The sequence below is a fragment of the Gossypium hirsutum genome, chromosome A11 (genome assembly GCF_007990345.1).
Source record: "Gossypium hirsutum isolate 1008001.06 chromosome A11, Gossypium_hirsutum_v2.1, whole genome shotgun sequence".
NCBI classification, from domain to species: Eukaryota; Viridiplantae; Streptophyta; class Magnoliopsida; order Malvales; family Malvaceae; genus Gossypium; species Gossypium hirsutum.
The window spans coordinates 3,289,163-3,305,045 of record NC_053434.1 but is presented as its reverse complement, the minus strand read 5'-3'; the positions used below and the strand labels follow the sequence as shown (position 1 = coordinate 3,305,045).

Genomic DNA, 15,883 nt, shown 5'->3' with positions numbered 1-15,883 from the left:
TGCTTGAGTGAAATTATAGATATGTGATGAAATTGATTGGTGATATACATGTTTAAATAATGTGAATGCAAAGAATGTGTGAAAGAGTAAATTTGTAATAAATCTGCTTGGGACAGCAGCAGTAACGTGATTTTGGAAAATCATCATAAATTTTTGGAGTTGAGTTAGAAGCTGAATAAATTATGTAATTAAAGCTTAATGAGTCTAGTTTCTTATAAAAGAAATTGTGTAAGCAAAAGAATTATTGATAATGAGATATTTGAAGTGGCGTGGGATAGAGTCAAATGACTTCGGGGTCCCCTGTTCTGTTTTTAGAAAATTATTATAATTTGTACAAAAATGGTTATAAGATAAAATTTATATGCTTAGACTCCTTAATAAGTCTAGTTTCAAATGAAATCAAATAGAACATATTTTGAATTCTGTACAATGAGAAATTTGATTCGTAGTGAAGAGTGGTCAGATTAGTCAAACAGTGAAATAGGGGAAACTTTAAGAAAAATCTGGTATTGATTGGCCAAACCTAAAATTCTGAAAATTTTATGGATGGAAGATATATGAGTCTATTTTCAGGGAAAATTAACGGCAATTGATTTGGAGTTCTTTAGCTCCATTTATAAATAATTTAGTGACTATTGCTCAGGAAGACAACTTGTAGTGAATTTGTGATTATGTTGTAAACATTGATAAAACTTGTTAATGAGTTGCTTAGTGTTTTCTTATGAACTTACTAAGCGTAAAACTTACTCCCCTTTTCTTTCCCATATTCCCTAGGGTTGCCAAGTTAGCTCGGTTGGAGGCCGTCAGAGATATTATTACATTGTCAAGTCTACGCTATCGGCGTAAGTAAATCTTAGTGTTTCGAGTCTATGGCATGTATAGGGTTGTAAAGTTGAGTAAGTAAATGATACAAGACTAAGATATTGGTAAATATTTAATAATGCCTCATGAATATTTTGGGCCTTGTAAGCCCGATTAAAGGATAATATACGTGTGTATGAAAAGTTTAAATCTGGTAGCACCTCGAACCCTGTTCCGGCGAGGGATACGGGCGAAGGGTGTTACATCCATAGCTCGCCACGCGACAATAAACAAAAGAAAACAAAAGAAATAGAGGATAAAAAACCACCAAAACTCAATCAAAGAAACACAACCCTGACAACCACGGATAAAAACAAGGAGGCCCCAGTAACAGATCCCCGAATAAGGTTAATATAAGAGAAAGCAATATCAAGAAACCATAAAAAAAACATCTGTATTAAACCAAAGAAAAATCAATCGAAACAAGACTCGAAGAAACAAACAACTAACGCCACAAGCAAAAGCATCCACAACAAAACAGAAACTAGCACTAAGGAAAAAAAGACAGTGTTAAACAAGTTGTACAAGTAGTTCACTCTTTTTATGTTACACATTAAATGGTTTAAATTTATACTGTAATCTTTCACTTATATGTAATTAGAAAATGTATGTATACTGATTTTTAATTTATGAATGAGAAAATGGAACAGTTTTTTGAGCTTTGTCCAAGTTAGAGGTGTTTATTGGCCAAGTTTAGGTTCAATTTAAGCATGATATTAATACATTTTATATTTACTTAAGTCCAATCGAAATATGAATTTATGTTCAATCGAAATATGAATTTAAAATTTAAGTCCGATAATGCCTCGTACCCTGTTTCGGCGTCAGATACGGGTAAGGGGTGTTACATTTTTTATTTAGTCCTGAATCATTTCTAAAGTGTTTCTAAGGCCTCTAGGGCTCGAAAAAGAGATAATATATATGTGTATGAATGAATTATACTCTGATTAATGAAATGTTTGGAAATGAATGTTTAAAGTTACGTTTTCATAGTAATGCTCCATAACTCTATTCTAGTGACGGATACGGGTTAGGGGTGTTACAAACATGATACAAGCAAGTCACAAGATATCATCTACCATCTAGAAGATAAGGTTCATAAATTCACATCACTTCCTTATCCTTGTCAACTTAGCTTGTCCAACAAATCATCAAAAAAACTATGAAAACAAAGAGGACATATAGTAAAACAAAGAAACGTTAAAAGTAAAGAGATGGCTAATAAAACCAAAAATCAAAACGAGCAAATAGATTTCAAGAAAACTGTTGAAACCCCTCAGTTTCATACAAAGCACGTAAAATTAAAACTAAAGTAACTTTCTGGCCACAGTTGGGTTCATAAAACAGAGAGTAACTTGCCATTTCCCCCATGCAGTCCGTATGTAGACATAACAAGATACTGCAAGAAAATGAAAAAAGATAAAAAAAGGACAAGAAACACCGCCAGACCCTAGATGACCGCCGTTCAAGAGAAAACCCTTCACAGCGACGAATTAAACCCATAACTCCCCCTCAACTGCCATGAAATCAAAGATTAGAGGCAGATACACCTTTGCATTCAATTAAATGTGATTGTAAATTAAGCTAGGGAGGCTAATCGCTTTTTTTCCTAAAATCATTTTATATTTATTAAAAATCTTATTACATGTGTATGCGTATAGAAATTACAAATTTAGAACACAATTATGTGTTTAAAGATAATATATAATAAATAATGAAATTTAAAAATTGAAACAATTAATAATAACCCGTTAAATATGTATGTTACTAAAATTATATTAAATTATTTATCATAATGTTATCATCAATATTAAGTTAGTGTCGAGTTAATTTGTGATACAAACTTAATTAAATACATTATTAATACATATAATTAGTGAAAGTAATAGAGTGTACATAATAAAATAAAAATATTTAAAAATATTAAAATAATTCTTTATTTGAGTGGTACATAAAATGTTTTATTGATGTAATTGATGTAATTTGAATTCTACTATATAGATATTTTCATTGAGTTTTTGAAGTGAAAAAGATTAAAAAAAATTAAAATACTCTCTAATAATATTATAATATCATTTTTTTTATTATGAGAAGATATTTATTTTGACAATTTAATAATTGAGTTGATGATGAACTCAGTAAAACATAAATAATAGTATAAAATAAAATTAAAAATAAAAAACTAAGAAAAAGGGGGGGAACGTGGGGAAGAGAGAGGAATGAAAAAGTAGGTCTACCTAAATGTTACACACCTACCTCGGTGCAGTAAAATAGAAATGGAACTAATTATTAAAACAAAGGAGATGAAAAGTTTTATGCATATCAGACGGTCAAAAACATACTGAATGATGGGCGTCATATCACCGACTGATTCACCACGTGTCTGATTCTCCATGCAGGATCACCAAATTCCTTGTAAACCTCACTACAATTACTATTTTCCCATCTCCTCCATTTTTGTTCAACCCCACCTCTCTTTCAGCTTCGATACACCAAACCTTACCTTCGGATCCAAACCTCAATTTTCACTCTTCACACCTTACTGATCCTTGAAACTATGGCACTAATTTGATTCACTTTGTCTCCCCTGTCTCGGCTAAAAAAATCCATTTTCGTTTTCGAGCCCTAACTTTTTTTTTGACACTTTTTCAAGGATCAAGTTTTCAAGCTCAAGTTCAACGGCTTCACTACGTTACTGTAAGTCCACTTCTCTATATTTCTCTAGTAACTATAATGTCTTCGTTTGTTTAACTCATCTCGAGGCATTGAATCTCTGTTAGGGCTGTGGTATTCTAGGGCAAGGCAGTTATGTTATTTGTACTTTCGTTTAATAGGAGTGGCAATTGCTTCGATATTTTGTTGTATTGGTTACAGTTTTTAGATATTACGTAAATTTTGAGTTTTAATGTCTGTTTGGTTGCCTAGAAAATAGAGGATGCTGGGGAGTTTTTATTTTGAACAAATTGCATAGTTTAAATTGAACAAAAGTTACGATAGTCCGTTTCTTACCGCTAATTTGTTAGTGTTTATCTCATTAATAGTGGATATACGTTTCTATTCATATTTAGTAGTTGCTTTGGCTGCTTTTTGAATGCCCCTTTTCTTTTTATGGTTTTTGGAGTTAGTTGAGCTTTCAAAAAAAAAAAAAGAGTTCTTTGAGCTTGCTATGATAGTCTTTGATGTTTTTGATGTTTGTTTGTTTCTGTTAATTGGTGGCTGCCTTTTCTTTTTATCTTGACTGATGCTCCCTTGGTTTTATTTCTAGCTTTACGTTGTCAGTTTCTTTCTTTATTTGGTTTGCCAGACTGCGGTTCTCATATGTACATCTTGATTTAGTGAACTCTGCCTGTAATCAACTTTGACCTATGTGAAGCTTGTTTTTCATGTTGGTCAACGAGGATTCCCCATAAATTGACTAGAAAACAAAGAAACATCGTGCCATTAGATTGCAATAGTGAAAAAATACTAAGCTTTAAATGTTAGATTGGAGGCGACAACTAGCAACTTAAGATGAATTCGGAGCAAACACTTTTTAGTAGATTTACTGTCAGAATGCTATGCGCTCTTGTCTAGGCTATTCAGGAATGTGCTTAACAACAGTTTATTTCCACTGTTGTCTTTTCTCATTCGGCTTCCTTGGCTGAGTTGAGATACCTTGTAATAAGCTCTGACAATGCAATAAAATGTGGTTTAGCGAATGTCTGAGTGGCAGTAAAATTATTTAAGAACTTTATACTTTTAGTAGTTAACTGGGGGACAATTTCAAGCTTCATAAGTTTATGTTGTATTTAAATTTATATTAATTGCAAAAGGAATGAAGGTTTTATACGACCGAGTTTGTGTGATTATTCACATTGGTAGCTGTTCTGTGGATTCTTGGTTCAGTGAGCTTCTTCTACCTGGATCATCCTTGCTCCATACAGGAAATACATTTTCGTCCCCTTTTGTCTTAGTAGTTTCATACAAGAAAATGGAAGACATTAATTATCTCTTTTTGCAAAAAAAAGGAAGAAAAAGAAGAAGAAGAAGAAGAGGTTGTATGGTTTAAGAAATTTGAGAATTGTTTTATTGAATAAGTTGTATTTGTAGCGTATTAGTTATTGACTTTATGCCATGCTGCTATTTAATTTGTTTGCTGGATGCCTTTTTTTGACATTTTTATACTCATCGCTACGCATTCCCTTCCAAAATGAAGAGAAGAGGTGAAATTGTTGCTTTAATCTTTTCTGCCATGAAGACACAATATGTTGGTTTTATTCATGCAGGATAAGGTTGAGTTTTGAAACGTGGCAAGTGGAGTGAATATTTCAAATGTACAGGAGCTTAGTTTCTAATTTCAATTTTATTAAATGAATGATTCCTATGATTATGTGTTCTGTAATGGAATTCCAAGCATCCGAAAACTTTATCTTAATTCTTATTTCTTGTAGGTGGTAATTTTCTTCTCTCAAAATTTTAGTTGCTGAATATTTTTGGCTTGGATTATCTATGCCTGGCAACGAAGTTGGAGACAGGATCCATAATTTCCTTGGCCAAGAGAGTTTGTCCCGTGGCCAACATCAATCGCAGGTAATTGATAGTACCTGGCCTGGCTTAAATAACAATCTGTGGGTTGGAAACCAGAGACAAGCTGGTGGGCCTCTTGTTTCCAGTTTGAAGAATTTAAGCGTTCATCAGTTAGGTAATAATCGAGGCATATTGATTGTTTTAGTTTCTACTCTCTTCGGTACCACAACTATTGTACTGAGATCTTAGTCCACGGTTGTTCCATGTTTCTACTGTTCATTTGACATTATTATATTTTCCTTTGGCATTAACAGAGTCTGACAGAGGACATAGTGGCCAGTCTTCAAGCCTGCAGCACGAGCTGAACTTCACTCAATCAGATCTGAGGCCTGAAATTGCCAGAAGTCAATTGCAAAATCAAGCTTATGCACAAGGGCACGAGTCTTTCCAGGCAAGGCACAATGAAACAAATTTATTGGGAGTGGAAATGGCGCACAGAGGCTTATCACTTCTTGATTCACTAATAGGAAATGGCCCTAATTTTCATAAAAAAAATTCATTGAGGTTGGAATCTACTGGATCTCCCATAAATTATGATCTTATTGAGGGGCAACAACAATTTAGTGGGAAGCATCCTGGCTTGGTCCAACCTTTGTCGAGTCAGCAATCAGGGATGACTGACATGCAGTTGTTACAGCAACAAGCAATACTGCAAGAATTGCAGAAACACCAACTTCCAAAGCCACAGTTTCAGTTACCAGAAGCAAGGCAGTTGAGCTCTGCGAATCAGGTTTCCTCTGTTGTTAAACAGGTATCAGATAGCCTTTCTCCAGCTCTAATCAATGGCGTTCCTGTCCATGATGCTTCAAATTATTCCTGGCATCCCGAGCACATGACACCAAATGCAAATTTTCTGCAGCATGGTGCCTCTCCAGCAGTGCAGGTATCCTCTGGTATGTTTTCCCCTGAGCAAGGTCGCATGCGTTTGACGGGTTTGGTTCCTCAACAAGTTGATCAATCATTTTATGGGATTTCTACCAGTGGTGCAAGGGGAAATCCATATCAATATTCTTCTGTTCAAATGGATAAGCCTTTGATGCAGCAGGTGCCAGCCAGTGGTTATTCCTTTCTGGATAGTCAGTATGCTATGTTTTCAGATCAAGTGGGCTTGCAAGATGGAACTTCAGTTTCTAGACAGGGTGATCAGGATAATAATGTATTTGGGGCTGCTCAAGGTTTAAATAGCATATTTCATTCAGAAAACTTGCTGCAAATGGTTATCGAGCCAAAAAATGCAGTGATGCAGGAGTCTCCTTGGAGGCAAGAGCATTGCAGTCCTCCACAAACACCCCTGGAGAAGTCAGCAATTCAGGTCTCCTCTGTGCAGAGTGTGGCTACACTGGATCCAACTGAAGAAAAGATTTTGTTCGGTTCAGATGACAGTATGTGGGATATCTTGGGAAAGAGCACCAACCTAGGTTCAGGGTTGGATGGTACAGACTCTTTAGGGGGATTTCCTTCAGTGCAAAGTGGAAGTTGGAGTGCTCTTATGCAGTCTGCTCTAGCAGAAACATCCAGTAATGATACAAGGGTACAGGAACAATGGAGTGGTTCGGATATGCATTGTTGCGAACCTCTAAAAGGAAACTTGCCAGCATCAATTGTCAATGATGGCAGCAAACAGCAATCGCCTGGGGCTGATAACGACTTGCCTGATGCCTCGTTGCTGAAATCTAATCCTTTAAGTATGGACAATTCTGATGTCCCAGAGAATAATGCCAGCCAAAATCCTGCAAGCATGCAAAGAGATATCGAAGCTTCTGGCCATTCTGTAAGATCCAATAATGCTGAACATCAGAACCATTCATTGTTGCATCAAGTGCAGGCTGTTAGAAACATAGAGGTTGATCCAAGTAATAGGAGTATTAAAAGATTCAAAGGTCCACCTGCAGACTCTAGTTTGGATTCTCAGCAGGTAAGTTCCCCAGGTGCAGAACAATTATCTTATGGATCAAATAGTCTGATGAGAGATGGCCTGGTTAATAATCCTTTAGTTCCTTCTGGAGACTCTAAAATGCTAAGCTGTTTATCAAACATCGGAGATAATCATGAGACGCAGTTATCTGCTAATACACTGGCATTTCTTCGGGATAATTCCCAGCATTTCTCCAATTCTAATAATTCAGCTGCTAACATCAGGGGTGAACACTCTCAGATCAGTCTCCAGATGGTTCTGTCCTGGTTTGATCAGTATGGGGCAATTAAAAATGGGAAAATGTTCCCCATACATGATGCCCAGAAAACTGCCTTGAATGGTACGGAAAAAGCATTCATTGGTGCTCGGTCTTCTGACAGTTTGCATGTTCATTCAAGTGAGCAGCTAAATGCTGCTGCTGATGCTAATCCACTAGATAAAGCCCAGCAAAGCTCAAAGTTTATGCCAGTAGCAACTGAGTATATCTCCCCTCACTCACAGCCACCTGATGTCACAAGTCAGAATTTGGTCACTGTGAGAGCAATGAAGCGCAAAATTATGACATTTGAGTTTTTACCGTGGCATAAAGAAGTGACACAGGGTTCTCAAAGGCCTCAAAACATCAGGTGAGTGGAGTAAATATGCCATTTCTTGCATTGCTTTTAATATTTTAGATTTCAATGATCCAAAGTGCTAAAATATTCCAAATGATAATTTGCAAAAATGCAAAAAACCAGTCTTTCTTCTCTTACTATTGTCACCTTTTTCATCTTTTCGAATTACCCATCACAGTGTGGCAGAAGTGGAATGGGCTCATGCAGCAAATCGATTGAATGAGAAGGTGCATTTAGTGTCAACTTTATTTGAATGTTTGTTATTCCTTCTTAAAACTCTGAAAGTTCTCAGCTTACAAACATGGTCTAAATTGCAGGTTGAGAATGAACCTGAAATGATTGAAGATTGGCCACCAGTGCCTGGATCAAAAAGAAGGCTTGTTTTGACAACACAGCTTTTGCAGCAACTAATTTGTGCTCCTCCAAGAGTAGTTCTTTCTGCAGATGCCAGCAAAAACTATGAGACTCTGGCCTATTTTGTTGCCAGATCAGTCTTAGGAGATGCATGCAGCACAGCATATATACCTGAAAGTGACACAGCTGTACCTCCTCACAGTGGAAGCATGTAAGTACATTTTTGGAATCCTTGACCCCGCTTTTTCTGGCTCTCATCTGGGGATCAATATTGTTAGTATACTATCTTACTATTTTCTTTTTCCTTTAAGCCTCCCTGAAAAGCTTAGGGAGCAGCGAAACCAATCCATCTTAAAGGCTGCAGAAGAGTTTATCGTCAGGGCAAAGATGTTGGAAAATGGTTTACAAAGGTAACTTTGCATTGATTTTTACCAATACCTTTATGCATGGTATCTCATTTAATATATGAATCTTGAAATTCAACGTTTAGATTCAGTTTGATTATTTTGTTGTCTCGTGGGTGTGAAGGTGTCATATATCGGTTAGTTTATTGGCATGACTAACGAGTTTGATTTGGCTTTTAACTGGGCAAAACCAATCAGAAGGGTATACTTCTCAGATACCCATGGATAGTATAATAGTTTACCTGCACGAACTTACTAATCCTTTGGAGGATGCAAACTGCTATCAAGTTGCATTTTGGCATTTTATGTGAGCTTTGGGAAAAGGGTATTCTATTCCGGTGCATTGTTTAATATATTTTGAAGGAGATTTTTGCTTTGATTTGCTTCTTTATTATTATTACTTTTGCTCGCTTTTACGTACAAAGTAAATATGAAGGTTACAAATTGATTGCCTGAATTCAGTATATTACCAGATTCAGTCACGACTGGCCTTCTCATGTCTTATCAATTCAGATTTTGATATTGGTTGGATGATTTGCTTTATGTAAGAAGATTGATTTTGCTCGGGGGTAATTTTCTTGGATTATGTCATGTCTAATGTTGTCAAGTTTATGCTAGACTGCACCTGTAAGTTCTTGTTGCCAATGGTCTCCTCTTCTAATATTTGCTCTTTATTCAAGCAGTCTGGTCAACAGAGCCTCAATCTTGGACTTAAGACTGGAATGTCAGGATCAAGAGAAGGTTTCAGTCATCACTCGTTTTGCCAAGTTCCATAGCCGGGGGCAAGCAGAATGGATTGGAACATCATCATCCCCAAATTTTGTTGCGAAAGTTAACAGATTCCTTGGGCAAAGATACGTTCTTGCAGTACCAATGCCTAGGAATCTCCCTGATAGGGTACAGTGTCTTTCACTCTAATCATTAATTACTGATTTCCCCTTTTTGGGGGGTCAACTACCGTTATTATCCCACCTCCTGCTTCTATTCTATGCTCCAATTTCTTTTGCTCGTAATTGAAGCACACAAATGAAACTGTAGGATCAGAAGCACATAGGGATGTTCCCACATTGTAGGCCATTGATGCAAGTCAATCCCTAGGAAATTAGTCTTCTTGCTGATCATATTAAGCATTTTGATTTCCCACGGTTGTATGTATGATCATGCATGCATGTGTGTATGGTGTATCAAACGAGCTGGAATCAAAGAACAATCTTCTTCACCGAAAGAAATGCATGCCATCCCGCCTGCAAAACTGATCTTGCTGATATTATATGTGTGTGCAATGAGTTCAAGAGAACTATTGAATGATCCGAAATCCGTAACCTCAAATGAGCTTGGGATTTGATTCATATTTAAAAAACCAACCTTGTTCTACCATCATAACTCATTAGAGAAATTTAATATGTACTAAAGATCCGAAATTATCTGATCTGATCTGAACCAAAACCATTTATCTAGTACATAATTAAAGGGATCTTGTAGCTACTCCACTAATTTTTCGTGGCTAGAAACTTAACTTTAAGGCTCATAATTTCTAGGGGTTTGAGCTTTTCTGATGTTGGAATACAGGATAATGATTTCAATAGTTTTAGACATAATTTGCATTACAGCTAAAGAACGAATATATCTGTCAAAGAGTAAATATACCTCATAGCACGTATTAGCAACCATGTTCCCTATTATATTCAAGATGTGCTTCTAACGCATATTTTAAAAACCTTACTTTAGAAGATTATACATGATACTTATGTATTACCATGACCCAAACACGAGTCAGAGATTGATGATTTGGGGAAAATGAATATGTTTTAGAAGCAGGGGCATGCCTGTGGCGAAACTATGAATATTATATCTCCATATTGATGTCGGTAAGTGTTGAACATGTACCACAGACGCAAAATGAAGTCTGGTGGCACTTGACAAACAATGTCCATGACGAATAATTCCTCCGGGGCCTATTATCTTCTTTAGATTCAATTTACAAGAGAGAAACATGAATTTCCTCGCCAACCACCTTAATTATTTCATCCACCCTGTAAGTAAAAAACAAAAAATAGATAAGCAAAACTTCTGAATCAATTCGCTACTCAATCTAACCACAACCTATCTTGTTCACAAGTTTAACCACAATCTATGCTGCTTGGACTTACGAGCAAGTGCTGGATAAGGGTATGAGTCCGTTCAACTTTATTTGACTTTTTCATGTATTTAGAATATCCTTAGAGGATCATTTTCCCCGTATGCGAATATGTGTTAAATCCAGATGCTTAAAGTAGTGTGTTCAAGTGGAGAGTGTATGCAAGAATAACAATGGAAAATTTACTCTCAAATTCAATAATTTACCTATGAAAATCTATGTTCACCTCTGCAAGCCAGGTTGTAATATACACCTGCAAAAAGAACTATAACTATTAGCATCCATGGTAGCTTTAATACTTAATTATGGATGAGATTTAATAATCAACATTTAACCCTATACAAGAGCATTGAAATATGATCTTCCAATGACTCATAAAATGCATGAAAACTCTTCAAAGAAGTAAATATACATGTGTCCAGCGCTTACACTTGAACCTGAGTAACATGGGCATTGTGTGCTAGCCTTTAGTGTATGTGAAAGTGAATTCAGATACTCCTACTTGATATTGGAATGTAGTTTCTCTACCACTATCCAATCATAACTAATACAAATGCAATTTAATTGATTCTATGGCAGAAGCACATATATGATCTAATCAGAGAACCCCCTTATTAAATCCCAAGTTCTGGATTAAGGATTTTGATCCATAATGTTATACAGATTAAGGAAATCTGTGTCCAGAACCTATGTTTTCAGTTCTAGACATAAGCATAGGGATGTCCCTCAAAATACAGGATTTAAAAAAAATGAATATATCTATGCGAGACGCATACCCATATCTGACACAACTGAATCCAAATTATATATATCTGTGTATGTAACATCTCAATGTTTTTGCAAATTCACTTGCGCATACCAAAAAAAGGGTAAGATCAGAAACTTCAAATTTGTTGTGTCATCATACAGTTAATTCATGCCCAGAAATGTAGACACCGATTCATTTTATAGTAGTGCCTTATAACTCTAGACTAGGATTTTAGAGTTGGATACATGCATGTACCCAAGACGGGTATGTTCTTTTCCTTTTAATTTTTTTTTCATGTATTTTGGTGTTTTTGTCATAATATGTTGGACATGAACACTTCAAGCAAAATGAAGAGTCAGAACAACATAACCTCTAGCAACTGTTGAAAATTACAATGCCCCTAATTTGCTACGAGATGCAGAAGCAATTATGCCAAATGCAAAATCTACAACAAAGGAACATCGATAATTTAGCTAGGTTCATGAAGATAGACACTGATCTATTTGGGATGTTCTGGTATGTTTCATTATGAACTGTGTTACTCAGACAGGAGTGAGTGTGGAAGGGTTATGGAGTATGTTCAATTAAATTCTTGAAAGGTCATATGCTATACACATGCCCCAAGTTGCGTTGGACATGAGTACTTAAAACAATGAAGAGTAATAGCACCTGCAAGATTTCGTGGTCTGGCTGGTGGTTGCCTCGTAAAGTTGGCATATCAGATTTTCGATCATTCAATTGTGGACGGAGTGGTTCAAAAGTTTCGTCGGAATATAAGTTGCATGCTTTGAGATCACCAAATTCTCCAGGATAAAGCTCATCAGACCAGCAGAACTGATTGCCTTGTGAAACTTCACAACTAATGGACAGAAACTCCAATACAAGCAATCGCTGCAAAAAATGAGGGAATGAGAGGAATAAAAGATAGAAACATTAGTTACTCGGACTTTGAAAATGAGTGTCCAATATGAGTATCTGTTCAACCTAGGTATGTCAAATTATTTACTAAATTTTTCTTGTATTTGGAAGATCTTCAAAATATCAATTTTCGTGCTCATGCTTGAATATTTGGATATCGGTAGTAGGTACACTAAAGAAATTTTAGACTCAGAACAAGAAATAGAAACATATTCCATAAAACATATCAACTATGTTGCTTAACGCTTCATTTTTGTTGTTGTTGTACTGTGTCTAATACATATGTCCAACACATGGATATGAAATACGACTTCAAAGGATCCTCCAAATACATGAAAAAACTTTGAAAATATTTATCACACCCCTGCCAATGGCATACCCTAATCCAACACTCATAGCCGAGTCGGAGTAATATAATAGATCTGTTGTGTGGTACAACACTTAAAGAACATTCCATTTACCTTCAAACTTAGTTCCAACTTAAACATCTGAATGAGCTCTTCAGCTAATTTTTCTGGGGATCATTCAAAGAACATAATTAACCAAATGAAATGCATATAAACTCGTGCACATAATATCGCATAGTGTCTTAGATTATCAATTTAACCTGCAATTTCACTAACAAAATTCATTGTGTATGATTCTGAATGATTCTAGTAATATTGTATAAACAATTAGCTACAACAAATTTACAAATCTAAGATTGTTGGGGTCTATGTTATTCGGATGCTAGCATGAGTGATGGATGCAGAGATGAGTGCCATATATGGATTTGTATCCTTCCGATTATTATTATTTGGAGAGTCAAATCCCATTCTGATGTCTAAATGTGCTTCAGACACAAATTTCAAACATAGTTACTTTAGAAAAATGAAGAATCTAAGTAACATAGGTTGGGGTCTTTTGATTTCTTGATACCTTTTACCATTGTTTGAAAACTTGGTCTAAATTTGATTCAAGAATTAATTCCTAAAAATAATATGCAGAACCTTTTGCCGTGATAAGTAAAAAAAGATGAAAAAACGATGATCCAGTCTATGTTACTTAGACCTGGTTGTTAGTGTCAGCTATGGATATGTGTCCAACAAGTGAGTGTTCATACTTATTTTAAAGATTTTCATATCTTTAGAAGATCCTTGGAAGATCATGTATCTATTCACATTTCCGGATATGCATCAGATGTGGATATCATATACAAGTATTTTAAGAAAAATGAAAAAACAGAATAACGTAGGTCTTACCGAATGAAGATATCGACCAAAATCCAAAGACAGCAACCCCACCACAATCACCGGTGTCATTAACATCCTCGCTTGAGCTTGAAAAGTGGACAAGTGAACTACTATTGCCTCCTTTGAGATAACATCTCATGGATTGACTAGCATTCACCATGTTCACAACAACCCCCACCTGTGGAGAACTTACTAACATGAAAAACAAATATTTCAAATTAACTAATAGAGAACGACTATAAAGGCATTTCGATGGATAATCTAATAAAAGATCAATCAGTATGGTTGATTGAGAATTATAATTAATAAACCGACACAGTCAAGAAACCTTCAAAACCCAAACATCTAACTAATGGAACTGATACAATAATGAAGTTCAAGTGCAGTTTAGCATAGATGCATATAACCATGCGTGTCTGATGGAGCCTATAGATATTATCATGATTCATCAAATCCAAGCCACCATAAGAAAGTTTAGACATACTATATTACTGTGAGATGCACTTGCAATGTCATAAGCTATATTACTAGATTTGGATGTAAGTGTTGGATATGGAAATGTATCCAACCCACGTATGTTCAATTTTTGTCAAGATTTTCTTGTCTTTGAAAAATCTTTTCAGGATCATACTTCTCTATCTATATCAGGATAGACTTCGAATACATAAACTTTAAGAAAAATGAAACTTTGGAAGTTAATAACACCAATGATCATAAGTAAAAAGTACATACCATATCCTTGTAAGATGATAAAAGTTTGCTGCCATGAAACTCCTGAAAGAAATATTCATTTAGTACAATTATATATGAGAAAACATATTTTACATGGAACTTAAAAGAGATTAACATCTTGCTTGCTCGAAATTCAACCTTTTTGTGAAAAAAATAAGCCTTGCAATTATACAATTTGATCTTTCTCTTAAAATTTCATCTATTTGTATTATTAAAAACTAACATGGCTGATAGAATACAGAAAACCTAGAAAGGGATAAATTTTAATAGAAAGATCAATTTACTTTTTGATCCAGCATGGATTAATTTGCCCATCTTTTAAGTAGAGGGGTAAAATACAATCAGACTACTCTAGGGTACTTTTACAGCTAATATTCGCAAGTACTTTCAAGGACATTTTCATTTTTCACTAAAAATGAAACATCCATTAACATAATTTAACTGAAAAAGGAAACGAAAGAGCGAAAGAATGAAACTCAGATGAAATAAATAGCATACTTGCTGTTTAAATAACTTAAAAGAAGCTTTTTTTCGAATATCTGGCATATCCTTTAGAGCTCCCAACTCCATCAAAGGCATGTATCTGAAATCAAAATGATGAATAAACTAATATTTAACAACAAAAAGAGATAGACAATCGATGATTTCGGAAAACAAAATATGGGTTTTATTCACTTTTGAGATAAATAGACGTTGACGAGTGAAGTGGCGTGAGTTCTAGCGGAAGAGGAAGAAGAAAGCCATTGTTGGCGGTAAGACGCTATTTTCGACCACTGGTTCCTCATGTTTCGTTGCGCAGCTGGCCTCCATAGCCTTTCCGAAGACGATGATAGTGGGAACGGGGAAGACCTTGAGCTTAAGCTTTGTGGTTTAGGCTCAGGAGTTCCCATCTTTACAGTCGAGGTTTCAGTTTCCGTGACGGTGCCGCCTTTGTTACAAAGTTGAGCCTTCTTATATCATTTGCTTATAATTTAGGCCCATATTAATATAGATCGGTCTATTTGGACCCACCTTAACATCAATGGGCTGGGCCATACGTCTCGGTAACGGGTTTAATATGTGAAAATAATATATTTGTCTTTAAAGATATTACATGCATAGAGATCGTGGAAGATAAATATTAATATGAAAAAAATAAAAATATGTAAATATGAAATTATAAATATATTTATTTTATGTCTAAACCTTACTTTAGTGTATATATATGATGTGAGTCATTTAATAAAACTTGATATATTTTTTAAAAGTAATTGGAAATATTTAATAAATAAATATAATATAAATATTTTCTTTTTTTTAATAGTAAATAATATTAACATTATTTTTTTTAAATAGCAAAGATACAATTAAAAGTAATATATATTTTAACTATAAGACGTGGTGTGATAGTTGTTCACCCCAT

At 35.1% G+C, this 15,883-nt stretch overlaps 2 protein-coding genes across 4 annotated transcripts; one reads left to right on the top strand and one right to left on the bottom strand.

Annotated features, from left to right (window-relative positions):
• The first annotated feature begins 3,309 nt into the window (after positions 1-3,309).
• Positions 3,310-10,299, top strand: LOC107943564 (uncharacterized). 3 transcript variants are annotated; one of them, XM_016877325.2, is made up of 8 exons: positions 3,310-3,558; positions 5,292-5,542; positions 5,682-7,968; positions 8,135-8,183; positions 8,274-8,521; positions 8,622-8,720; positions 9,398-9,611; positions 9,753-10,299. In XM_016877325.2, exons 2-8 carry the CDS (start codon positions 5,350-5,352, stop codon positions 9,810-9,812), a joined length of 3,150 nt encoding a protein of 1,049 aa, XP_016732814.1. In that variant the 5' UTR covers positions 3,310-3,558; positions 5,292-5,349; the 3' UTR covers positions 9,813-10,299. The 3 variants fall into 3 exon arrangements, with proteins under 3 accessions (XP_016732814.1, XP_016732815.1, XP_040936533.1); XM_016877326.2 differs by lacking the exon at positions 3,310-3,558 and adding an exon at positions 4,056-5,174; XM_041080599.1 differs by lacking the exon at positions 3,310-3,558 and having other exon boundaries at positions 5,292-5,430.
• LOC107943563 (uncharacterized) lies at positions 10,279-15,433 on the bottom strand. The gene is made up of 8 exons (XM_016877324.2): positions 15,157-15,433; positions 14,980-15,064; positions 14,482-14,523; positions 13,759-13,927; positions 12,979-13,031; positions 12,269-12,490; positions 11,058-11,104; positions 10,279-10,747 (listed from the first exon to the last, which is right to left on the bottom strand). Exons 1-8 carry the CDS (start codon positions 15,369-15,371, stop codon positions 10,693-10,695), a joined length of 888 nt encoding a protein of 295 aa, XP_016732813.2. The 5' UTR covers positions 15,372-15,433; the 3' UTR covers positions 10,279-10,692.
• Positions 15,434-15,883: the final 450 nt, after the last annotated feature.

Excerpts from the sequence above, each read along its gene's own strand:
- LOC107943563 (XM_016877324.2), bottom strand. The coding sequence starts at position 15,371 with ATGGGAACTCCTGAGCCTAAACCACAAAGCTTAAGCTCAAGGTCTTCC. Across the intron at positions 15,065-15,156 it reads AACGTCTATTTATCTCAAAA|ATACATGCCTTTGATGGAGT; the intron begins GTGAATAAAACC and ends TTTTGATTTCAG. Across the intron at positions 11,105-12,268 it reads CAGACCACGAAATCTTGCAG|GTGTATATTACAACCTGGCT; the intron begins GTGCTATTACTC and ends TTCTTTTTGCAG.
- LOC107943564 (XM_016877325.2), top strand. The coding sequence starts at position 5,350 with ATGCCTGGCAACGAAGTTGGAGACAGGATCCATAATTTCCTTGGCCAA. Across the intron at positions 8,522-8,621 it reads CCTCCTCACAGTGGAAGCAT|CCTCCCTGAAAAGCTTAGGG; the intron begins GTAAGTACATTT and ends TTTTCCTTTAAG. Across the intron at positions 9,612-9,752 it reads CTAGGAATCTCCCTGATAGG|GATCAGAAGCACATAGGGAT; the intron begins GTACAGTGTCTT and ends ATGAAACTGTAG.